The sequence below is a fragment of the Drosophila busckii genome, chromosome 2R (genome assembly GCF_011750605.1).
Source record: "Drosophila busckii strain San Diego stock center, stock number 13000-0081.31 chromosome 2R, ASM1175060v1, whole genome shotgun sequence".
In the NCBI taxonomy this organism is placed as follows: Eukaryota; Metazoa; Arthropoda; class Insecta; order Diptera; family Drosophilidae; genus Drosophila; species Drosophila busckii.
In genome coordinates, this window is record NC_046605.1 from 16,861,856 (window position 1) to 16,886,996 (window position 25,141).

Below are 25,141 nucleotides of genomic sequence, written 5' to 3' on the forward strand. Positions count from 1 at the left end.
AGACAGCAACAATATTTTGCGTTTACCTGGCCTAAACAGTAGCAAGCAGCTGTTAGCGTTCGACACGCCCACTGTCTAGAAGTGCGCCCATTTATGCAAATTTAATTGGACCCCCCACCACCACCAACTACACGCAACTAACTGGCCCCGGACATTATACTGCCAAAACTGCCGACGGCCTGACAAATGCGCGCGATCAGGCGCTCATAAATCAATTTAAGTGGACTTCCCCCGTTTATATGGACTCTATGTGGAGCGTGTGGGGGGAGGACCCAGCACGATCCCACATAGACGTTTGAAATTGTTTATAATTATAGTGCAAACACTTGCAGCGCACGCCACACCTCCCCACCCGCCGCCTCCCACCATCGTCCACACTCGTCTCTAAATTGATTTCAAACTTTTTTCCTTTTATTTTATATGCGCCGCCTGCATCGTGCTGCTCGTTCGCAGCCATGTTGTGTGGTCATAATTCAAAATTTATGTCTTTCGAAATTATTTTAATGCTTCTAATGGCATAGAGTACTTTTACCTTGCGCATTTCTTGGCAACGCTTAGTTATAAATAATGAGCATGTTAATTTTATTGAAGTTTTGTGAACATTTTTGCTCGTGTGTGGGAGCGTTTGATTTACTCATAAGCAACAGATTGCTTATTGCATTTCTTTTAATAATATTTTCGACTGACGTTTGGGAAAAACTATAATTTTTATAAAAATATTGTCAATAGCATGACACATACTTTAAGCTGATTTGAGGGAAACTGCAAATTTAAACAGCTTCTTAGTACCTTCTACTAAGTTATAAAATTTACAAAATTTACAACAAACAAATCAAAATATAGGACTTAAAGCAAAATAATGCTTTTGTAGTATTTCTTCTAATAATACTTTCGACTGATGTTGGGAAAATATAATTTCTAATTATTTTTGTCTTACATTGCCAGGACTTTTAAGACACTAAACTGGTTAAGTAGGAATAAAAATTAAAAACTTGTCATAATTATTAATTTACAACTTTTGCAGAACTAAACATAATAAAAAAAAACAAAGAAAAAAGGAAAGTACAAATAAAAAATTAAATAATGAATTGCACAATGAATTTAATCTTAATTTTAAATAAAGATATTATAAAATTGCAATGGTTTAAATCATTGTTGTCTTATTCTTCTGTAATATTTTAAATTAAACAAATTATATTGTTTCTTTCTTGACTTTCAAAGTTAAGCAAGCAAATCATGTCTACAAATTGTTAAAACTTTATAATTGATAGTTTTTAAGGCTTGAACTCAGCTCACGTGCCTTTAAACAATTGCAGCTAATTACGGCTAAAACTCAATCAGCGCACATTTATCACCTCAATTGACCCCCCAGCTGGTAGCCAATTGATATTTTGCACATACAGTGCGTGCGTTCAGTATACGCCCGACCGGGCAGCCTGTCACATTTTACAGATTTGGATGAGCGCTTGAGGAGACCGCATGCGGCGACGCAGACGAACGAAACGAAACACCACGAAATACAAGTCCAAGTCCAAATGGGGCGAGACTCCAAACAAACTCAATATCGGCGATAAATATCGCGCTGTTGTAGATTCATGTCTTGTTGTTGTTGTTGTTGTTGTTGTTGTTGCTGGCCACGATATGTGCCGTCAAATGCTTTAAATTGATATCATGTTGTGTCTTTCGGTTGTAAGTACAACAAACTTACAACTTCAACAGCGATTACAAGATCACACGCAGAGACTGGCACGAGACACAAGTTTTAGACGAAACGAACGGCTTAGTTATGACTATGAGGCCAACAGTTGACAGCAGTGTAAGCGTTTGAATTGCTTATTAAATTAGCTACACTGAGAAAAGTCGATAATGAAGATTTCTTAAGAAAGTGAACACAAGTTTAAGGCTGATGACGAAGATCTCTTAAGAAATTGAACACAAGTTGAAAACGTGCAAATAATCTACTAAATATTATAGAATTCTACTGCAAGGTATTAACAATAAAGTATAATACTTAAACGATTTTAGGCTAAAATTTTTAGCCTATAGGGTCTGCCAATGTCGGTTGCGGCTAATGAAGTAAACAAATATGTATTATTTCAAATAAATATTCTAGATCTCCAAATTGTTTTTACTCTCTTTATTTACTTATTGCCTATACATCAATATAAGTGGAACTAATTTAATACAAAACATTATATTGAATTAATGTGTATTAATATGGCTAAGTCTCCGATTAATATTAAAATTATGCCATATTTTGCTATTTTATTAACTATATATTTGTATATTTTATATACAGACTTTGTTAATATTGCTTGCGACCAGCTTTTTGATAAATTCAAATAGTTTTTTTTGTATTAGCTAAAGCTCTTTGTTTTTCATTTCAGCTACCTATTTTTTTTCACTGTATTATAAGCTTGGACAAGTGCTATGCAAGCCTAGCTCAAACTGCGTAAAAAGTTCACACCATTTGGTTAAAAACTGCAGCAACCAAAGCTGCAATTCGATTGCCTTTGCGCAGCTTTTGCCACCTGCGCAGCTCAATAAATAATATCCAAGAGCGAGAAAGAAAGAGAGAGAGAGAGAGAGAGAGCGAGAGCCTGCAGTCAGGCTCTGTGTAGAGGCAGAAAAATGATACGAAAACAAATTGAAATTGGCAAGAGGCTTGTTGAGCGCTAATTTATTAGTCAGCCGACTGGCTATATAGCTAGAATTTTAATTGAATATTAACACCTTTGGCAGCCTTTTTTTTCAACAGTTGCCAGCGAGGTCAAAGCGCCTTCCAGGCATGACCACAATTCAATTTTTGTGTATTTGTGGCATTGATTTATACAATGGATTCAATTCGTGGCAGTATCTTTTGGCTTTGTTTGTGTGTGGGTTTTGCTCTTTGGGAGCCAAATACGGGTAGCGAGTGCTTTTTTGAAAGGAAATTGGTTATTTATAAATGCCAGTGATGTTTAAATTGAAAAACTTTTCAAGGCATTGCAAGAGTTTTTTAAAATGCAAGTAAATTAAATCAAATACAAATTATAAATGTAAGTAGATTATATTCAAATATAAACATTTAAGCAGCCAGTTAAAAGTTAAAAATGCAGCTCAGGCATCTCCGAATATATAAATCGTTAAGTCGTCTAAATTCTTAAATAGTTGATGGCACAAACACATTTAGTAGAGGATATAAACACAATTAATTCAAGTCTCATTTGACTAAGCTTCAAAATTACTCTAATCTTTGTTGTACAGAGTGTATAAAGATAGTTTTTCCTATAAGGCTTAACAACAAATTATTAAACAATAATAATCTTTGCCTTAACTTTTCCTTAGCTTGGTTTATCTTTAGCTCAATTATATCTGAAAACTATTTCAATTTACATTTATTGAATGTTCATACTTTTCTCTTCAATTATAAGTATTTCCCTTTACACTTCTCTCTACCAAACTCCCATCTCATCATTTCATCTCCAACTCCTGTGGTCCAATTACGTTGGCACCCACACTTAATACCTTTAATTTGGCGTTCATTGCAAATTGTTTTTAAAGTGTTTAATTAATATGAAAATTATTTAAATTTCACAGCGGCGCTGTTGGCCAACAGAATCAACTGCAATCTAGCTAATCTCAACGAGATCAGCAAATTCCGCGAGGCGACGGCTGCAGCCACAACAGCAACTGGGGATGGTGGCGCGCTATTATTTATTGACACTTGAAACCGTGCAACTTGTGGCAACTGAGGCGTTGCCGTTGTGACAGCAGCTGGTGTGCTGCTGGCTGCTCTCTCAGTCTCTCTCTCCTGGCTGCCTGATAGCTGCTGGTGTAGCATTCCAGGCACATTTAGCGCGCCTCTTCTTGCCAGATCGTCATCATCGCGGCTGCAACAGGCGCGCCAACCAACAGCAGCGGCAGCTTCAACAGCAACAGCAACACCATCTACATCTTGAGCAGCCTGGGCGCTGGCTCCAATTCCTGCACGCGACTCTGCTCCTCTCTCACTTTTGTACTCTTTCTCTCGCCTGGACCGCCCGCCTGACTACTCGCCCGCCAACTCTACTCGACTGTTTGATTTATGTTCGCGTAATTGTTGGTTTAAACGTTTTGCAAAGTGTCCAAGTCGGCACGAAGGGGGACCCCCCACAAGCGATGGCCTGGCAACGTTTATGACACCAAAGCGAAATGTGAAGCAAGCGCAGTCCCAGGGTTGTCAAAGCGGCGAGGATTTTTTTTAAATAATAATGGAATACTTTTAGCTTTTGTTGAGACTGTTGAAAAAATCTGGCAAGTAGTCTATCCATTATTAACAAAGATAAAAGGTTAACTTTAATTTGGTTTAGCACTATATTAAATTCACCAAAGGGTACCTCAATACACTCTGAAAAATACAATATACAATACTTTTTAAAATTATTCATTTATATTCAAGAAAATCAATAAAAATTAGTTTGAGTTTTTACGATTTACGTCATTTAGTTGTGCCAAAAGTTTGCACAAGTTGGCAACCCTAATCAGTGCCTATCTGAACCATATATTCTTATTGCTGTGCCTTAAATTTCAGCTTCTCATGTCACACACCCCTCGGGGTTGTTGGTGGTATCGGGGGGGGGAGACCACCTTGCAGCTGCCTTGGGTCTCTGCCGCATGCGCTTATTTTCCTTCGTTTGTCATCATTTTTTCAATAAATTTCAATTTCCAGTCGCCTGGCTCCCTGCTCCTGCCTGCGCCGTCATCCTTACGACTTACCTCGATACCTCTCTGTTGACCGCCTGTGAAATTCAAAGTGTAAAATTGATTTAAATGGCTCGTGAGTGAAGCAGATAATTTTCAGTTGTCAGATGCTTGTAATATTTATGTGTCGGCGATTATTATTGCCGCCAAGCCGAGAAACAAGACAGACACCCAAGCAACGTTTAAAGTTACCTACGCGTGAAAATTGCTTACTTGCCACAACACACGCTGCCACACACGCTCTGCCCCGCTCTGTTTGCTGCCGATCTTAACTCATTTTTAATATGAATAATTGTGGCAAATTACATGGCAATTGCATAATCATGTTTTTGGAAGCGCTAAACGTGCATCCATAATTGAATTGGCCGCTACAATTATGCCACACACACACACTTATGCTGAGAGGGTGTGAATGTGTGTGTGAGTGCGCAGAGGCGGAGCAAAAGGTGGCATAAACTTTTAAATTTCCGGTAGGCGTACACTACGTACGTGTTCATGTACGAGTTATTGTTGTTATTGTTTTTTGCGCGTAATTGTTGCTTCTAGAAAGTTAAAGACATGCTGCTGGCTCCGCTAGCAGCAATTATGGCAAGGTTAAGGAACTTGAAAAGCGGCTTATAGGGATGTTTTAAGGATACATATTCGCAGACGATATAAAGCATTGTTGTGCAATTAAAATAATGTAATAATCAAAAAATTTAGATTTATGCACCTTCCATTTAAAATTACAAATACAAAGGGCTAATTTAAATTCACTATTCACACAAGTAAATATATAAACAAAATTATTCTTAGATGGCAGCAATTAATTCCCCAATATATAAATTCATGTTTTACAATTATTAACTATGACTTATTTCTATAAATTTACTTTCTAATTTAGATTTATAAAATTGTGTAAAAATTGTTTTGTATTGTCGCCAATAAATAAATTAATTTGTATGCTAAATTTAAAGAATATTAAAAATCTAATAAATGTTATTCATAATTAAAGAAAATAAGCATTTTTTGACTTTATTACTTTCATGCTATATTTAGTCTTAGTCCTAGCTACTAATTAAGATCTTTTCGTTTTAAAACCTCTTGGAAATCTTTTTTTGTTTAGGGCAATAAATAAGAAATTAAATACTGTAATAATAAACATTATTTAAATTTTAGAAATAATTATTATGTAATCAATCTAAAAGTTAACTGTTTAACGCACTATTGTTGTATTGGTATATAACTGAAACTCTTAAAAAATTCATCGTAATAAAATTTCGAAAATGTTGTGTAGCATATAAAAATGTCTTTAATAGTTATATTCATTAGCAATAAAAACACTAAAATGTTATATAGCAATAATTTGTAGTACTCTGAAGTTTGTAAGGTGCCTAATTACCCACACGTACCACAACAAGCAACATGCAACACTTTGGGGCAGACATCAAGCAGCGTTTCAAGCTAAGCAGACAGATTAATGGCGTTAAATTAATAATCATTTCAACTAAATTAATAATAGGCCAAGCTGAGAGTTTGAAATGATTTACAATGTGCTGCTAACAAGAAATTAAAGATTATGAAAAGTTAGTTTTACCAATAATACTTTTATTTTGGAAAGGGCGCCTTTGGCTTCATTAGCTGGCACATTGCATGGGGCAGCAGGGCTGGCGCGGGGGCATTGTTTACGCAAACACTTTTCGAGACTGCGGGTCACAGTTGGAGTCGCCACCCGGCTACGGGCCGTGGCACAGCAGGTGACGTCGTTTTCCTAGAGACTTAAATATGCGCGCGTGCTCCCATACGCTTTATTATCTTCATTTTTAACACCAATGTTAGGGCCAAGAAGGCTGCAACAGCTGAGAGTCTGTTACTTTCTTTCTTGCTGGCTAACTGGCTGGCTGGCTGCAGCATGTGGCTTGTTAGGCATACCACAAGTTTATCATTTTCTCATTCATGTTGTACAAGATTTTTATCGCATTCCTTTTCATTAACATATTTGAGCATCAGTTGTTGTGTTGTGGTTTTTATTATTGTTGTTGTTCTTGTTGTTGCTGTTACCTTCTTGTTTATGCAGCTTTTGACATTTTCCAAGTGTTGTCATTGATCGCTGTTTGTTTTATTGACCAGTCTGTGGGTTTGTTACCTGATCTGTTATTATGTAAATTTGATGATTTTCTAATTCCCTTAACACTTATTGTTAGTGGGTCTCCATTGTGGTTCCAACTGGCGCCAAATACTTATTTATTCTTTAGTATGCAACTGTAATCGATATGCAATTAGTTGAACCTACTTTTGTGGCAAGCATTAACTGCAGCAATTTGTAATCAAACTGGCGCCCAGCTCAAGCTTAATCAAAACTATTTTGTTTAGTTTGCTTTATGGATTAGATTGTGGCTTCTAGATTTCGTTGCAATCTTCATTTGGGTGGTCTACACTTTTAATACAAATGCACTTAACCCTAACGCCCCCACCACTTTATGAAATTCAAATTCAAATGAAAAGTTAATCAGTTCGTTATATTTGTGCATAATTGCAAAGTGTAATCAAATACAACGCACATTTCACTAAATTCCTGTTGCAATGACAACCGCCGTAAAGTGAGTAGTAATTGCAATTAAAGCGCAAGGAATATTTGCAGCAGCAGCAGCAACAGCATCCTGTGCGAGGAAGGTAGTGGGTGGCAATCAAAGTACATGGCCTAATATGTAAGTAATGCAGTTTTAATATTTTTCAATATGGCGGCCATTGCGCATGTCGCGTTATTACATTGAGAGCTGAGCTGACCAATAAGCGTTTTGTTATTGCTCACTCGTAAATTGTCTATGTGTTTATTTGTGAGAGCAGGTAGCTTGCAGTGGGCGTGTCCCACACACACACACACACACACATACAAAGCAAGTAATCAAGTTACAGCAACATAACCTGTTTGCTTGCTATCTCTGTTGCGCATGTTGATACTTACACTAGACAACAAAAATAACAAACAAGCATTAGACATTATAAATTAATGTTTGATAAACTGCAATGTCTGCTAGAGTATGATAATTTGTTATAGTAAAGAGCATATCATATATATAAATAATATTTATTTCTCTTATTTCCATTAAAGCTTATAAAATTATTTAACAGCTATTTTAGGCATTGAAATTTATATCTGTTTGCTTTTTGATTTATAAAGACCATCAAGATACTATGTAAAAATTAAATCATAATATAGATAACATAAAATGTAATAATTATTATCAAGTTGGTGCATACAACAAATAATCAGTTGACTGCATAGTGTAGTCGGTTCACAGTTTGAAAGCCACAGCTACTGCAGGCAATCGCGCTCTCGCTTTCACACTCTCGCAGCAACCACCAAGGCTCACCAACACACCCTCAACGTTTGCTTGGCTGGTTGGCCATTGCGATTTACGTGTGTGTGCGCCGCTTCAGCTGCTGCTGCTGCTTGCTCTCTCTCTGGTCTCTGGTTGGGTTTTGGGCTCAGCGAGTTTCAGTTTTAGTCTCTCACTGGCATTGCTTGCGTGCGGTTCGCAGTTGTCGGTTTCGGTGAATTGTTGTTTGGGGCTTTGAGGCCTCCGCCGGCATACAGTGTGTGTTGGTCCATATTAATAATAATAACGTAGCAAATAAATAAATGTTCCGCTGCATAAATCAAAAGTCAAATGTTAATCGTGCGCACACAAGAGTATCATAAATAGCGGTGACAGCCACTGTAAAGCGCAATCAATTGTTTTTAAATTTAGCTATAGTTTTGTTTTTCATCTCATTTGCTGCTGCTGCTGCTGCTGCTCATTGTACGCAATTTGTACAAGTCGCAGCAAAACGGGCAACAATATTTTGTGTGTGTGTGCTGCCTGCCACAGAAAATTGCAACACGTGTTTATGGCTAACAGTGCGTATGAAATATTTAGTTGCGTGTCTATTTTCGTTTATGCCCAAACACACACACACACATACAACATACACACGCCGCGAAATTTATGCTAATATGTGTGAGTGAGTGAGTGAGTGAGTGCGAGTGCCCAAAAGGCACATGTCATTTAAAAAATAAAAACACATACATACATACAACAAATTTTGGCTGGCTAACTGTAAGCTTAATTAATGTATAAGCAACAGCGATAATTTTAATATCGGATACGCAGCAGCGACAGTGATATATCTAACTGTAAACTTCATCGTTATAATTATATAGACAGGTGAGTTATCAGAGCAAAAGCCGACGGTCTGAATATCAGTTAGTCTAACTAAAATACTCTAAGCTCAGCAGCTTAATTTAATAAAGCATATCAAACTAGCTGAAATATAAAAAAAATTAGTACTCAATTTCACTAAAATTATTGATTGTTATGAATATATTGAGACATGATATGTTGTTGATAAAAATATTTTGTAATTTTAGCTGCAGCTTGATATAGAAAAATATAAAGCAATAAATAAATTTTAATAGTAACAAAAGCATTAAAATGTATATAAATAAATGCAAGCTTCCGCTTGACGTTAAAAGATTAGTATAATGTCTTTAGCTTTTATATATATTAACTTAATTATTTACACTAAATTTAACACAAGTTAGCTATTTGGAACTTTAATTAGTAACTGACAAAGACAAAAAAGAAAATTGCAAAAATAATATTTCGCATTTAAAATAAATAAACAAATGTTCCATGACAGTTGTCAACGAAATAAGTTTGTTTGAAAACCTTGCGGTTGCTGCTTTTTGTTTTAAGCAAATTTCAATTCTGTTTGTTGTTGTTTTGTTTTCTTGTCTTGGTTTTTATGATGCAAATTGAATGCTTTAGATATTAACTATAAACAGCCATGGTGGGTGTTGGCTCTGGCAGTTGTCGTGTTGTGTTGTCTTTGGCGACATTTGCATGCAAATAGTTTATTTAGTTTATTTATAATATTTTGCTTGTTTAGATTTTGCGTTTAGCATTTAGATTGGAAATGCTTAAACAAAAAACAACGCGCGTGTTTGCGAGCATTTGTCTATGATTTATGTAGTGTGAAGCGCAGCGCAGTTGTTGGCGCGCAGATACTGTATCTGTATCTGTGAGATACTACATACATACATACTATATATTTATATATGCTCAAAAATGAAATGAAGCTGGCTAAGCTGGCAGCATGACGAATAACTGTACATTTGTATCTTTTGATGATTTTACGCACTTGCGTACGAGTTGCAATTTAATTTGCATGCAAAGCGGCCAAAATAAAATGAGATGCGGTTGCTTGGCTAATTTAAAGATTTTCATTCAAAAGTCACGTAAATGTAGCGCAAATGCAGCCACGCCCCGCTAAGCCAAATTAGAGGCGCAGACAGAGAGAAGTGGACAAATTTTCATTCCTTGCGTACACACAGCTGGCAATTAGATTGAGCACAATTTGTATCTCATAGATACTAAGTGCGCTTAGTAAGCGCGCACTGATAAACTTTTATTTTGTTTATAATTTTTTATTTTGTGTTTACTTCAGCGGAATCGTAGCGCAAATGTGCAGCAACAGCTACGAATTATTGTATTTGTCGATTACATTGCGTAAACACAGACGCCGATGCAGATAATTCGCCATAGCCAGTAAAACAGTCCTCGTCGACTGACTTTGGATGGTACCGCGCTGCTCAAACTGCCAACTTGCCACACACGAAAGCAACCTAAACAGTTTACTTTCAACGCTTGTCTCAGCCGCAAGCCAACAAAATCTTTACTAAAAGTGCAAACTAAAAGTTTATAGCGTTTGCTTTAAATTAGAAACTAATTAGACTGCAGCCAACAAAGGCTATTTGATTAACAATACAGACAACTCTATAAACAAATAGAATACGCGTTTCAGTGTCAGCTCAACTGACAGCCCAAGCAAAGACAATAACCATAACAATAACACTCAAATTAAAAGCTTATAAAAGTCAAGCTCCAACAGTTACAACAAATCAACAGTAAAAGCAACCAAAATCTGACAGTTAACACGTTTCAAAGTAATGTAAGTCGAGCTGTAAATAAATTAAAATGCATTTCTATGACTTTTTTTGTGTGTGTTTTATGTGCATGCCATGTGTGAAAGAGACGGCAATAGGCTAGAGCCAGCGCTCTTATCAAAATCTTTAACTATAACTTTTAGTAGCTCGCGAGCTGCCTGCCATTAATTTGCTATCATAATATGCATATCTAGGTGCTACCTGATCTACATATATGGCAACTTATTTAAGTGTCTTTGGCTTAAACGCAAGCTTAGATAAAATACATTCTAGCATTTTAGTTTAAACTGTTTTTTATGTGTTGGAAAACAATGTCAATGGGTCAGTCGTTTCGATATTGCATTGAATAAACAGTTAACGGTAAGCTTAAAGTTTTGTCTATAAAGCGTGAAGCATTTATTTATTTAGAAATCAATATTACAAAATTTATCAAAAATATTAATAAGTTAATTTAAATTAAATTGTTTGACAGGTATGCATATAAAAAAAAAAATATAGTTTAATTTAAAAGTATGAGAAAACAATTACTTAATATAAAATATTTAAAAATATTATTAATGATTCAGTCAAGTCAAATCAATTGAAAAAGTGTGTGTTTGGTTATCCAAAGCCAACAAGACCAAAGCTTAGGCTACCAACAGCTGATCTAGCTTTAAGCTCGTCTTTGCCGGCGCATAAGCTTGTACTCTTTTTTGGCACTTGCCTTTTGCACAGCTGCATTCGCTATCATTTTAATTTTCCATATATCTTTCGCTAAGAATTATGAGGCCGAGCCTATAATTCCCTTCCCTCTAACTCTAATTTCGACTCTCGTAACTGACGCATAAGTCTTAACAATTGTTCTCGTAAGCCGGCCGTGCCGCATAATCTCAATTGCATTATATATCGAAACACAGTAAATTTAACTTAACTAAACACACTGCAGAAGGCAGTAATAAAGCAACATATTATAAAGAAATCAACTTCGTTTATAATATAAATTCGGGCGTTAAATCGCGATTAGCAATCTTACAGCTAGCGACAAGTCGCTAACTCAACAGTGTGTAAAATACATAATTTTATATTATTTTATTATTATTATAGTTTATTATTTTATTTGTATATATTTTTTAAAATGTATTACTCATAATAATACCATAGAATTTAATTTTAGGCTACAATTAAAATAAATAAATAAAATTATAATTAAAATAATAATAGAATATTGAAAATGTAGCTCGATTTTATAATGAAATTATTGAAGTACTAACTTCTAGTACTCTTAGAATCGAATTGAAATTTAAGACATTAGACAAGCTTTTGGAAAATTTTAATTAATAGTGTAAATAACCTTTAACTAACTAATTAACTACACAAATAAACCCCAAACTATTTGAAATTCAAGCTACAGTCTATAATTTGTACTAAAAGTTAATTCCTATAGAAAATTAGCTTGTAGTACGTTTGGTATACATACTACATATATCACATGTACGATGGGATGTAGAACAATAAAGATTTCGAAATTTATGGCTAGCACACGATCTGAATTGAGAATTGAAAATTTAGAGCGTATTTCGTTTCACGTTAACGAATTTGCAGCAAGGCAAAGATTTTTTGCTTGTTTACTTGCGTCAAACATAAAACAAGCCAAAATAATTGACAGACAAGCGGGCGCAGGGCAATGCGAAAGGGGTTGCTGTGGGCTGGGGCTGGGGTTGGGGTTGGGGGATACTTAGTGGGTTAAACGACTGGCCTAGGCCGATGACTCAAGAGCAGCAGCAGCAGCAAAACTTGGCGTTGGTATTTTTGTTACAGCAGCAAGTCAAATGAAATGTTTTCCTTTTTATTTTGTATATATAATCTCTCTGGGGCAGACAACAGCAAGAGCAAGCGAGAGAGAGCGAGCCAACGAGTGTATGAGGGGGTCAAATGAGGTAGAGAAAATTGAAAACAGATCCAAGAATATCTCGAATCGCTGCGGCGCAGTTGCTGCTGTTGCTGCTGAATTTGAAAACATATACGAGGTGCGATCTGCTTTGGGAACGCCGTCATCAGATCTTCAGCAAATGGCAGTGCATATAGTAGATAGATATATATTGTATACAGGCCTAGTCAATGCGTTGGCCGCTCCGCTGCCTTATCGTATGCATTTACACAATATTCTTGCAGTTATTCTATATGTTAGAGATATTCTATCTTTGTTTGTTGGCGCGCTCTCGCGTTATTTTAAAAATATTGTGTAAAAGTTTATTTTCGTTGCCACGCTCAGCTCACAGTGTGTGTTGGTGTGTGTGTGTCTGTGCCTGTGTGTGTATTTTGAAAACCATATTTCTATATAATCAAAGTGCTTTCAGTTTTCATATCAACTCATGCACCTGCCTCATTCCCAAACCATTTATCGCATGCTCTAATCGCATTTGACGACATGGGGTAGGAAACTGTTTTAGTCTTGCATATTTCATAATTTTCAAAATATTTCTTATTTAAACATTCTCTCAGCCAGACAGGCAATTGTTGAAAACACAATTATACAATTATAATGCGCTAATTTCAACAATTTTTATGTGTCTCAATTATCATTTGTTTTTAATGCCGCAGCGTGGCAATAAAATTTTGAAAAATTACTCAGCAATTAGCGAACAGTTAATTAAAGGGACCCACAGTCGGTTTTTGGCTTTAATTGAGTGTTGGCATTAACAGTTCTGAAGGACTTGCATATACTTTCAAATTTTGTTTATTTATAAACAGCTTTAAGCAAATTAATCATACGCTGTTCAATAAACAAATAAACTATTTTGAAACATAATTTTGAAAAGTAATTTTTAGGCATAAGTTTTAATATATAGCTACGTTAAATAAACAAATTATAAGCACTGAATGCAAATATGTTAAGTTAAAAAAAATGTTAAGTTAGTTCTATAGAGAAAGATCAAGTGTTAAAGAGTGAGCATCGTGCTATGATAGACGCGGTCAAGAACTTTTACTTATATAGTTTAAAGACGGTGTTAATTAATTGTTATAATTGTTAAAGAATATAATACTTATTTGTGTTTGTTATAGAGATCATCATTACCCCAAGCTGAAAAAGAAAAAAAAAACATTAGACAATCTCAATCTATAGTCAAGTATTTCTATTTTATTTTTGAAGACAACTCCATATAACTAACTAACTTTCATTTACTTAAAAAAAAGAGTTCAGATTCTGTGCTTTTTAGATTTTTATTTATTTTATTTATTTATTTAATGTCAACTATGAACAAAGGACGATAAAAAAAATGATTACAAAAAATATTTTAAGTTAAGTTTAAAAGTATTTAAAAATTTTGATTTAAAGCAAGATAAGCATGGAATAAAACAGAATTAATAACTTTGAAATAAAAGCTTAAAATAATAAATAAGCACTAAACTAAATGGAATGTTTCTGATAGAAAGCGTAGTGCTGAAAGTTTAATTTATTAACTTTGAATATTAAGCAAATGCAGATAAAAAACAAGAAATAAAGTAAAAAATAAATAAATTTGAGCACTAAAAGCTTCTGACTCATGCGATGAATTTGCAATGCAAAAATAGTTTAAAATGCTAAATTGCTTAAAAAATTCAATGTTAAGAAATTCTTTTTAGCAGATTTAAAGCAAATAAATTATAAGCTTGTTTGCTTAACATTTTCATTAACAAATTTAATGTTATTTACTTTCCACAGCGCTCAATATACCAAAGACAACGTATAAATTAGGCTAAGGACTACTAATCAGAGCAAAGGATACGCACAAGCTGTTGAGCAATTGAGTGAACAGCCGAACTCTGTCAGACAGACCGACATACATATTCACACACCCACACACACACAGCATGTTGCAGCATCCCGCCACTGACTTCTATGACTTGGCTGCCGCCAATGCGGCAGCAGTGCTCACGGCGCGCCACACGCCGCCCTACAGTCCCACCGGGCTGAGTGGCACGGTGGTGGCTCTGCACAATAGCAACAATAATAATAACAATAACAATAGCACAAGCAATAATAATCTTGATATGTTAACGCACAATGGAGGCGGCGTGGGCGTGGCTGCCAGTGGATTGCATCTGCAGAGTAGCAGCAGCAGCAACGGCGGCGGAGGAGGAGGCGCTGCTGCTGCTGCTGCTGCTGGTCGTGAATCTCTGCCCAGCTTTGGCTTCACACAGGAGCAGGTGGCCTGCGTCTGCGAGGTGAGCATAGAGTGTGGGGAACTGAGTGTTGGTGAGTGGCACTCAAATTCTTGTTCTTGGCAACTTGTTGCAGGTGTTGCAACAGGCGGGAAACATTGAAAGACTGGGACGCTTCCTTTGGTCGCTGCCACAATGTGATAAACTGCAACTGAACGAATCTGTGCTGAAGGCCAAGGCGGTCGTCGCATTCCATCGCGGACAGTACAAGGAGCTGTATCGACTGCTCGAGCATCATCATTTCTCTGCCCAGAATCATGCCAAGCTGCAAGCGCTGTGGTTGAAAGGTGAGCCCCCACACCCCACCCCTGCTTATCCTGCAGGACCAAATAAAAAAAACAAAAAAATGCTTTTGCATTGTAGCGCATTATGTGGAAGCCGAAAAACTGCGTGGAAGACCTTTGGGTGCTGTGGGCAAATATCGAGTTCGTCGTAAATTTCCATTGCCGCGCACCATTTGGGATGGCGAGGAGACAAGCTACTGTTTTAAGGTGAGTTCTTCACAACTCCATCACATTAATTGTGGCTTCCACACACATACATACAGAAAGGGGAGCATGCACTTGTTAAAAGAAATCGTAGAAATGTTCGCTGTGGGCAACGCCTGTTTGCTTTCCTGTTCGGACTCCTTTATGCGCGTAATTTCCTGAATCAACACTGTTTACACTTTAGCTCAATTTATGCAGGTTTTCAATTGATTAAAAAATATAGAAATGTTGAAATTAAGCAAGTTTTTTAAATCAAATTTGAAGCAACAAAAAATATACATGTTAAAAAATGATTTCTACAATAAATGTATAACAATTCTTTCACATAATAATAAAGCTCAAACTTTTAGTTAAAAAATATATATATTAAAAAAAAGTTATTTCTAAATGGATAACATTTCTTTCATATGATAATAAAGTTTTTAAATTCTTAAAACGTTTTTACTCATAGTTTATGTTAATAATTAGAAACTATTTTGCATTAGAATAATTTATTAATTTTTAAAATTTCTATTCAAAATAATTTTAAATACATATTTTGTAGTTACGCATTTTAATACAATATTTTCCTATATGAGAACCAGAAATGAGAACTAACAGTTCAAATAATTAATTGGATTTAAATTTTTTAATTTTAATTTTTAATAAATTCTTTTGTAAAATAAATGTCATAAATTAGCTTAGCTTATAATATACACAAATTATATAATTGAAAAATAATTTTGATAAAACAATTTAAATAAAAATCTCTGCTTTACACTTTACTTTATTTTTATAAACTTTTAATCTTTACAAATATCTGCATAATGCAATGACTTTATCTAGCTATAGCAAACACTGCATATTGCGAATTTAATTAAATTAGCTATTGCATAAATAATATATGTGCCTATTGCTTATTGATTTGCAGGAGAAATCACGATCGGTATTGAGAGATTGGTACGCACACAATCCGTATCCATCGCCGCGAGAGAAGCGCGATCTAGCCGAGGCAACAGGACTGACCACAACGCAGGTAAGCAGCAGCTATGCACCTGAGCATGCATACATATGCACATATATACACATAGAGACATAGCTATGTAGATTTATCTTGAGCGCTTTTGACAGCATACATTTTGCAAAAGAATTCAACGGCAAATTTCACTCGCACAAAAGTTAATTGCATGTCATCAATCAAAGGCAAACATACACACACACACACACACACACACACATATTTAGTGTGTATTTGCATTTGAATATGATGAATTTTGTTTATTTTTATAGCGGCAAACTTTTTACAGAAAACATTTTAACGCTCTTACATTTACAGGTTTCCAATTGGTTCAAGAATCGACGACAAAGAGATCGCGCGGCAGAGCATAAAGAGTAAGTTGCGCATAATATAAACAATAATAAATTATAGTATGCATATATGCATAAATGATATGCGTTTGATTGGCGTGCGTAATGCTTAAACATTTAAATTTTGCCATTACAAAAGCAAAAATCAACAAAATATGCAGCCAACGACAATTACTTGGCTTATTTGTAACAAGGCCAAAATGTGGCTTGCGTGTGGGGGCGGTGCGGTGCGGCTAATTAGTGTCAAGGACATGGCCATATTTCAAAAATATATATAATATATGGACGAACGCTGACAAATTCATTAACAAGTTGCTTTATTTGTTATTTATTTTCATAGCCGCGCTCTCTCATATGCTTAACAGACATGGCCACTAACTAACAACTTATATAGGTCCTTGCTAAAGGATAAACACAACAAAAACAATCAATAGAGAAAACATCTGCATTTCCGCTTAAGCAAATAACTAGAAACTTTGCGTTTTGTTGCCTTAGTACGCGATGCCTATCGACATTTCAAATATTAAACATCCTTTGGCCATCCTTTTGTTTGCGCTGCAAGAAAGTCATGTGAAGTGCAAACACACACACACACATACAGAGAAAATGCATATGGGAAAATGGCTAATGGGAAAATTTGGGTATATGCGCGTTTTGAAGTGGCCGCAGTAGTTGAGGCTTGAAAATATTTCAAAAATATATAAGCCACAGATACAGCTGACAAAAGTATCTCACAGCTACGTGCGCTTTGCACTGCGTAGCGTCCTTACTGCTATTATTATTATTTTTTTTTTTTAACTATACATATACGTTTTACTGTAGTTGTTGTTGTTGTTGGTAACCCGATACATGTTTATGGCTGTTGCCGCGTCAGGGCAACGGCGAACTTAGCGCTGCTACTTTAACTTTTCATGTTTTATTATTCCATGTGTGTGTGTGTGTGTCTGTGTTAGTTTGTGTTTGTCTGCTTTATGCTAGTTGCATTCACTAGCCAAAGCCATGACAATAATAGAAACCACAAAACACAAAGCGGCACTTTTTGTTTGCTTTGAGCTGACAACGAGTGTAAAATAGTTGGCATAAACTCAAATGAGACAATTTAGAAAAGTTGAGATAATATCTATGAGAAATAGTTGTGAAATTCAAGATTCAATTTAAGTTAAGTGTTAGCTGCTTAGTTAGCTTAATTTTATAATTTAAAGTCATATTTAAGTGGTTATTAGCTATTTATTTAGCTATCCCGCTGAAAATTAAAATTCGGGTTACATAGGCAGCTATAAAAATTGCTAAATAACTAACTAAATATGAACAAAACATTCAACATAATTTTTACTATTCATATATAGATTATAATTTCTATAGATATCAAAAACATCCCCTAAGGTAGCTAAATATATTTTTTAAAATTTTTATTCTACCAATTGCACTGCAAATTGAAGCAAAAATAATTATAGCACCATATATAGAAAATATACTAGAAAGCAAAGCACCAGGCCATGCGCATATAGTCGACAGTTGAGGATATTGCCGTTATGATCACACGATATCGATCAATATACATGGTAACAAAGAGCAGATACTTCTTGTTCGTCACCTGAAAGTGCCACAGATTTTGAATGGCCCCAACGAGATCCCATTTCTGTGGAAACACCACATCCAAGTGCCGCTCGCCCACATACTGAAATATGCTATAATAGAGGCCGATCACCATCATGGGATATATGATTGGCAGCAGTATGAAGAACAGCAGGCAGCAGGAATAAACAAATTTGAGCAGCGTTGGAAACGGCAATTGTTGTAGCCAAATATCAAAGAAATGCTCCACAAGCGGTTGCATATAGTAAACCAAGCGACCGCCCCATGATATAGTGGACCACTATAAAGGTCAACAGTAAGAGAAAGAGATAGCAATATACTGCAGGCGCTTACAACTTTGCGCTTATGCAGCGACTTCTTCCAGGTTTTGTGCATTTTTGGGCAATTTGCTATTGCTATTGGTTTTTGGTTTTTCAAATTTGTCTATTGGCAAAATTTTGTTGCTGGCGTTGAAATTAAAAATGAAAAGTCTACTATGCTATTGATGTTATTTTAACAGCTTGGTTAAAGGCAAAATTGTAATTCGATATTTTGGTGTACAAAGTGAAGCTGCAAGCCTTTAAACTTATCTATTTACAAGCCATTAGAGCTCGCTTAAAACCAACTACTGTCGTCTTGAGAGATAAGCAAGCAGCTAGCTCTGATTGATCTTATAAACAGGCAGCGCAGCGCACCTTTATTAAGTTGTAGCCCAGCATTTACAGAGGGGGCATCAATGCTTGAAATGTTTATAAGACAACAACAAAAACGGCAATAATCATATAAAGAGCAGCAGTGGCAGCCAAACACACAAGAAAAACCAACATAAGCACGAAAAATCTTAATACTCTCTATAGAGCGACAAGGCAAGTTCCAAATGCCAGTCCCAGTCTGTTCCCCCTCTCAGGCCCCACACTGGAGCGCTCTCTCTCTCTCTCTTTCTTGTTCGCTCGCTCTCTTGCATGCCCTACAACTGAGTTTGAGTTCCAATCCGTTGGGCTTGTTGTTCATTTCACAAAATGTTTAAGTTTGTAGCTCTGTATGTGTGCGTGTCTGTGTGTGTGTGTGTGTGTCGATCTCTCGCTGCTGCTGCTGCTCAGGGCTCATCGTTTTGTGTTCGTCGAATGCTACGGTTGGCTGGAGGGTAGCTGGATAGAGTATCAGGTTACCACAAAATGTGCGTGTGTTCTTTATTCGTTCGCCCCAGCGCCGCCGCCGCTGCCGTCTCAGTCGCTGTCGCTGCCAGCGTTGACGTTGAAGCTGGCGCGTTATTCATTTTTATAAGTTTTATTGTAGTACATTCGGTTTTTTTTTTTTATTATTATGTATTTTGCGCTTTTGGCCCGTCTGTTTTGTAGACTGTCTCGCTCTTGCTTCAACAGTGTGTGTGTGTTTGTGTGTCTGTCTGTGTGTGTGTATGTGGGTCTGTTGCTGGAGTTCCGTGTGACGCATTTGCCGCCGTTGATGGCGTTGATAATGATGTCGTTGGTGATGATGGACCGGTATGGAACTGAGACCTCAAAACGCAAGGCGCTTGGCATGCCAAATATTCCCTTGCAGTGCACTCGCTCTCCCACTCTCGCTCTCTCTCACACACACACACACACACACACACTCTTGTTTTCATCTTTAGTTTGGCATGTGGAGCGCGCTCATCGGGTGGCCCCAGTGTCAAGTGATTTGCCTGTCTATAATTAGAGCGTTGTTTATTAAGCGCACTCAAATCTCAACTTCACCTCAAGCGTTCCATTCCCACTTCAATGCTCCTGCAGAGTTTTCTCGTCTCTGACACATTTCCACCAATGCCAATGCCTCTCTGTACAATTTCTAAGGCTTCACTTGCAGCACAACTCAAAGTTTACCTTGGCGCTTTTATTGTTGCTCAGTAGGGGACGCTCTGAAATGCTTAAGCTGCTTAAGCTCTTAAAAAAAAGTGTTAAGACTTACATAAAAGTGGAGAACTACAAGTTCATTGGTCAAGTGGCAGCAAAAAATACGCTCTTGATATTTAATGGGCTACAAAAAAGAAGGTCGTGGTGTAAATTAAGTCCAGCAACAAAGCCGTATAGAAGTTTATAGAGCTGCTAGAACTTTATGCTAAAAACTAGATAATTGGAAAATTAGTTTAGCAGCACTACAGATTGGTTACTTAATTTATTTTGATGTCAGACAATTTTTTTACATTATTATTTTAGCTTAAAATGAGATATAAGCTCTTAGAAAATTAAATTCTAAGCCTTAGTTTGAATCTTACCACAAAGTGTATTTTGTAGTTAGTGCATGCCACTTTTTAGTGCATTATGATTATTGCATGTTATGTTTTAACTCCCAACATTTGCTGTTATCTGCAAAACGGACGCGGACATGAACGAATTCTTACTAGTTCGCTACTCACAGCTGTTTATGGCTCTCAACTAAACTCAAACTCAAGCAAAAACAGAAGAAACACAAGCAGCGTGAAAACAAATAAATGAAAATCAAGCATGAGCGGGGAGTGGTGGGGGGGCAGTCACATCATATGGTAGAAGCAACGTTGCAGTCGTTTCCAAGAAATTCCATTGCTAATAAAAATTATAAGCCAATAAATCGTCAAAACAAATAAACGCGCAGCGAGGCGAGCGTGAGAGAGAGAGGCGTGGGGGAGCGTTTGTTTCAAAAAGAAAAATTCAAAACTAAAGTCAAGCTTCAGCGTTCGAAGCTGAGCCGAGAGCCGAGCGAGCGCTGAAGTTCGGAGTCAAATGAACAGGTTGAGTTATCGCATTGCGCGATCGGTACACAAATCTCGAGACGTGTGCACAGCAGGACACCCAACTAAACGGTGTAGCTGGGCAGCAGAGGAGACTCTGGATAGCGACGCGCTGGGCAGAAGAAACTGAAAAGGTGTTGATCATAAATTATCATTTAATTTACGCATGTGTGTGGCGTTCTTGTTGTTGCTTGTTAGCTCGCATTGTTGTTGTTGTTGTTGTTGTCATGGGTCAACAAGCAGCATCCAAAGAGCGAGACAGACTGCGGCGGGAGTGAGAGAGCGTGATATTAGTAGAGCTGTACCCAAGCATTGTGCCATTGTCTACAACTATGTTTCGCTTTCGGTTTCAGCTTCGTGTATCCCAGCTACAGATCCTAAAGATTAAACACAACAACAACAACAACAACTGGGGGGAAATAAAAATCTCACAGCCAGATCAGATCATATTGTCAATGTTATAAAATAATTTTTTATCTGGCGTGTGGCGTATTTTATGCTGGCTACGCTTTGTTTTGACAGTTTTTTATTATTTTTATGTTTATTATGCGCGTTTATCAATAATTTTTGTTGCATTTTAATTGTGCGTCGATCAACGATCGATATATAACTTGCTATGCAGCTGCGCGTTCTGGTTAAACTCTAAAAAAACTAAAAGAGCACATAATCCAATCAGGCATTATTGCCAAGCTAATGAATCTGCAAACTATAATAAAAAAAAATATGCTATATACATAAAATTCTCAATTGAGCAAACAAGTTGCATCAATTCCATTTCACTGAGCAGCAGTCGCTTAAAATAAAAACTAAAGCCAGACCACACACATACAGCCAAGCTTTAAGCTTGGTTTATATACATGCCTATATACCATATATAGTTTCTATTGGGGGGCTTGTCCTTGGCTGTGTTTATTTATTTATATTTATTATAATGCAATCAGTTGAAAATATAAGTAGGCGCGCATGCTGCTATCTCGCTCTTTCGCTGCTGGGTCTGGCCTGGCTCTGGCTCTGGGGCGTGTTAATAAGTGTTGCAGTAAGCCAAAAGACAGCAAACAGCCCAAGAGCAGCAAAAACCAACAACTATGAAATGCTTGTAATTTGATATTATTGTTTATATGCTGCTGCTGCTGTTGCTCTGCTGCTGCTGCTTCTTCCCTTTGTGTTTGCTACCCACTTTTGCCTCAACAACTGACTGACTCAATGGCTGACTGACTGAGCCCAGCAACTGGCTTTCAACTTGGGCTGGGCCTCAGTATTTCTTCTTTCTTTTTTTTTTTTTTTGGTTTTGTTTTTTGCTGCGTCTGGGCCTTTGGCTACTTTAGCATTTTCAGCCATTGCTCTTTCTACACTTTATATACTTATATATACATTTTGAGGTTAGCTTTATGTTTGCTCAGTCTGCTGGCATACAGGATCTGTTGTTTGCATTTCGGGTGGCGTTTGCTTTCCATTTTCCTTTCATTTTTGCCTTCTTTTTTTTTGTCTTTTTGTTGGTCATTATCGATTTCGTTTGGGAATAAACAATGTGTTTCAAACGCCGCTTCAATTTTACTTTAATAATATTTAACTTGCGAGCTAAATGGAAGAGCACTATAGTTTTGATCTGGGATGCATCAAAGATTATATAGAAAAGGTCCTAATAGGGAATTTATCTCTTCGAGAATTTATTTAAATGTATTTGAAGCTGAGGAAGAGCAGTATTTATAATATACAAAATGTAAAAAAAACTCTGAATAATTATCAAGTAATTATAATTATCTTTATATATGTGAGCCCAATATATTTCTCTATCAGAATATCTATCAGTCATACCGCCCGCTAACCACAGTTTAGCTCCTAGATACATTATACCTGATGATAATGATGATGATCTAATAATAATTCGCTCTGCAGTTTTGCGGGATTATTAACTCTCTGTCCCCCCAACAGTCATAAGACACGGCATAACAAACTGAACAGCAAGGCAATTATACTAGAGCATACGGCAAGTGGCTGTCGATGGGCAAACGAGTTCGATCTACAATTACGCGATTGCTGCTCCGATATGGTAGAGAAGGGAACAGCTGGATGCTGCCAGCGAGTCTGCGCCTGCGCCGTATGTGGCCACGGCCAGAAGTTGCTGCAGCTCGAATTGCGCACCAATCAGCGAAATAGTCAGCAAAAAAAAGAAAATAAACAAGCGATGCTGCAGAAGTAGAAGCAACAGATCGTTCCCAATGATCTCTGGCCACAAATTTGTCGAGTGTGCGCTTAAATGTTTTGCATGAATGCCAAGGCTTGGGGTGACCGTCGTCGTCGTCGTCGTCGTCGTCGTCGTCGTTGTTGTCATCAATTTTTTAGTGCTGAAACTGGTTTTATTTCTTGCAATTGGAAATTCGCGACAAGATTAAGATTAACACAATGGGCGATAATATCAGTTGCTCGAATTTCAAATATGTGTATGCCCATGTACATACAAACATGCATACATATGCATTACTTATGCACTGAATTAGCCATTAAAATGTCAGAGCAGTTTAGTGCTAGCAAATTGTACAGCAATAACAACAGACGACAGCAACAGAAAGAAGAGAGCAGCAAGTTAAGTAGTCAATTCCCAAAGGTGTCTGGAATTGGGCCAGCGAGCGAGCGCAAATCAAAGAGCGAGAAAGAGAGAGTGCGAAGAGCGCGCCCACCCTAAGAGCGCAACGGTGGCGATAAAAACGACACTTGAAAGTCATTTACAGAATCAGCCGCAAATAATAAAAGTCAAGCTGCTTAACTTTGCGTCGCTGTGTAAGTGCGAGCGAGTGCGCAATATATACAAAGCGTAGCTCAAATAACTGAAATCAGATGCGACGTCGACGACGACGACGCTTTGGGAGCATAATAATAATGCACTGAGTGCCTCCCTTGCGACTCTCTCTCTTTGCTGTGTTTATTTATTTGTATGCATGTGGGTGTGTCGGTCCAAACACCTTTCGCTATTGCCGCACTGCTCTGGCACATATGGAAACCGAGACCATTTATAGAAATGTGAGCGGGCGGCGCGTGTAGTGTAAAAAACATATTTATATTTAAGCAGACAATTTCCTTCCGGTTTTATTTACAATTGCCCTGTCCTGTCATTTGTCATTTGTTTATAAATGTATTAACGCTGATGCGTGCTCTCGTTATCGTTGTTGTTGTTGCTGCTGCTGCTGCTGCTGCTGCTGACAGCGCTAAATTAGTAGCAGCAATTGACACATTTTAATTTAAACGATGCTGACGCCGCAAACATCTGTTTGGCACTCAAAGTGTCAAAATTGCAATGGAGTTGCTGCTGCTGCTGTTGAAATATGAGCAGCAGCAGCAACAACAGCTTAAGTTCAGCTACCCTTAAATAATTAATGTAAATATTATGTCATACTTGACTAACTGTTTATGTGCATCTATTTTTAGTGGCTCTACGGACAAGCAGCACCTGGACTCATCCAGCGATTCGGAAATGGAGGGCAACATGCTGTCCAGTCAAAGCGCACAACAGCAGCAGCAGCAACAGCAATCGCAACAGCAGCAACATGCCTCGCATCACCCGCACCACACGCAAACACAGCAGCAATTGTCGCCGAATGGCAACAGCAACAATAACAACAACAACAACAGCAGCAATAGTTTGCATCAGCAACAACTGCAACACATTGCCGTTGAGCAAAGCCTGCAACATCATCAGCATCAGCAACATGCTGCGACGGCGGCTAGCAAAAGCAGCGCTGCAGCTGCGGCCGCTGCTGTTGCTGCCTCACAAATGCCGCCACTCTCTGCCGCCGTCGCCTACTCGCATCTGCATAGCGTCATGGGCGCCATGCCCATGTACGATATGGGAGAATATCAGCACTTATGATTCTAGTTGGAGGCTGCTGCTGCCTCTGCAACGACAACAGCAGGAAACACAACAGCAACAGCAGCCACTAGCAACAACTGGCGTGATTGGCCTGCAGCAGCAGCGATGCGACAACGCCAGCAGCAGCAGCAACAACAACAACAGCAGCAGCATCAGCAACATGCTGATAGCTTCTTTTTCTAGAGACAGCAACAATTACTTGCACCATGCGCAAAATTTGGCATTTATCTATTAAAAAAGATAAAGAA

At 37.3% G+C, this 25,141-nt stretch overlaps 2 protein-coding genes across 4 annotated transcripts; one reads left to right on the forward strand and one right to left on the reverse strand.

Moving 5' to 3' along the window:
- The first annotated feature begins 8,227 nt into the window (after window positions 1-8,227).
- LOC108597614 (protein sine oculis) lies at window positions 8,228-24,910 on the forward strand. Of its 2 annotated transcripts, none has more exons than XM_017984252.1 (7): window positions 8,228-8,909; window positions 14,373-14,875; window positions 14,949-15,159; window positions 15,236-15,363; window positions 16,271-16,375; window positions 16,676-16,731; window positions 24,452-24,910. In XM_017984252.1, the coding sequence occupies exons 2-7, from the start codon at window positions 14,522-14,524 to the stop codon at window positions 24,891-24,893; spliced, it is 1,296 nt and encodes a 431-aa protein (XP_017839741.1). In that variant the 5' UTR covers window positions 8,228-8,909; window positions 14,373-14,521; the 3' UTR covers window positions 24,894-24,910. The 2 variants fall into 2 exon arrangements, with proteins under 2 accessions (XP_017839741.1, XP_017839742.1); XM_017984253.1 differs by lacking the exon at window positions 8,228-8,909 and adding an exon at window positions 10,679-10,695.
- LOC108597615 lies at window positions 18,126-18,744 on the reverse strand. Of its 2 annotated transcripts, none has more exons than XM_017984255.2 (2): window positions 18,640-18,744; window positions 18,126-18,583 (listed from the first exon to the last, which is right to left on the reverse strand). In XM_017984255.2, exons 1-2 carry the CDS (start codon window positions 18,676-18,678, stop codon window positions 18,182-18,184), a joined length of 441 nt encoding a protein of 146 aa, XP_017839744.1. In that variant the 5' UTR covers window positions 18,679-18,744; the 3' UTR covers window positions 18,126-18,181. The 2 variants fall into 2 exon arrangements, with proteins under 2 accessions (XP_017839744.1, XP_017839743.1); XM_017984254.2 differs by having other exon boundaries at window positions 18,637-18,744.
- Window positions 24,911-25,141: the final 231 nt, after the last annotated feature.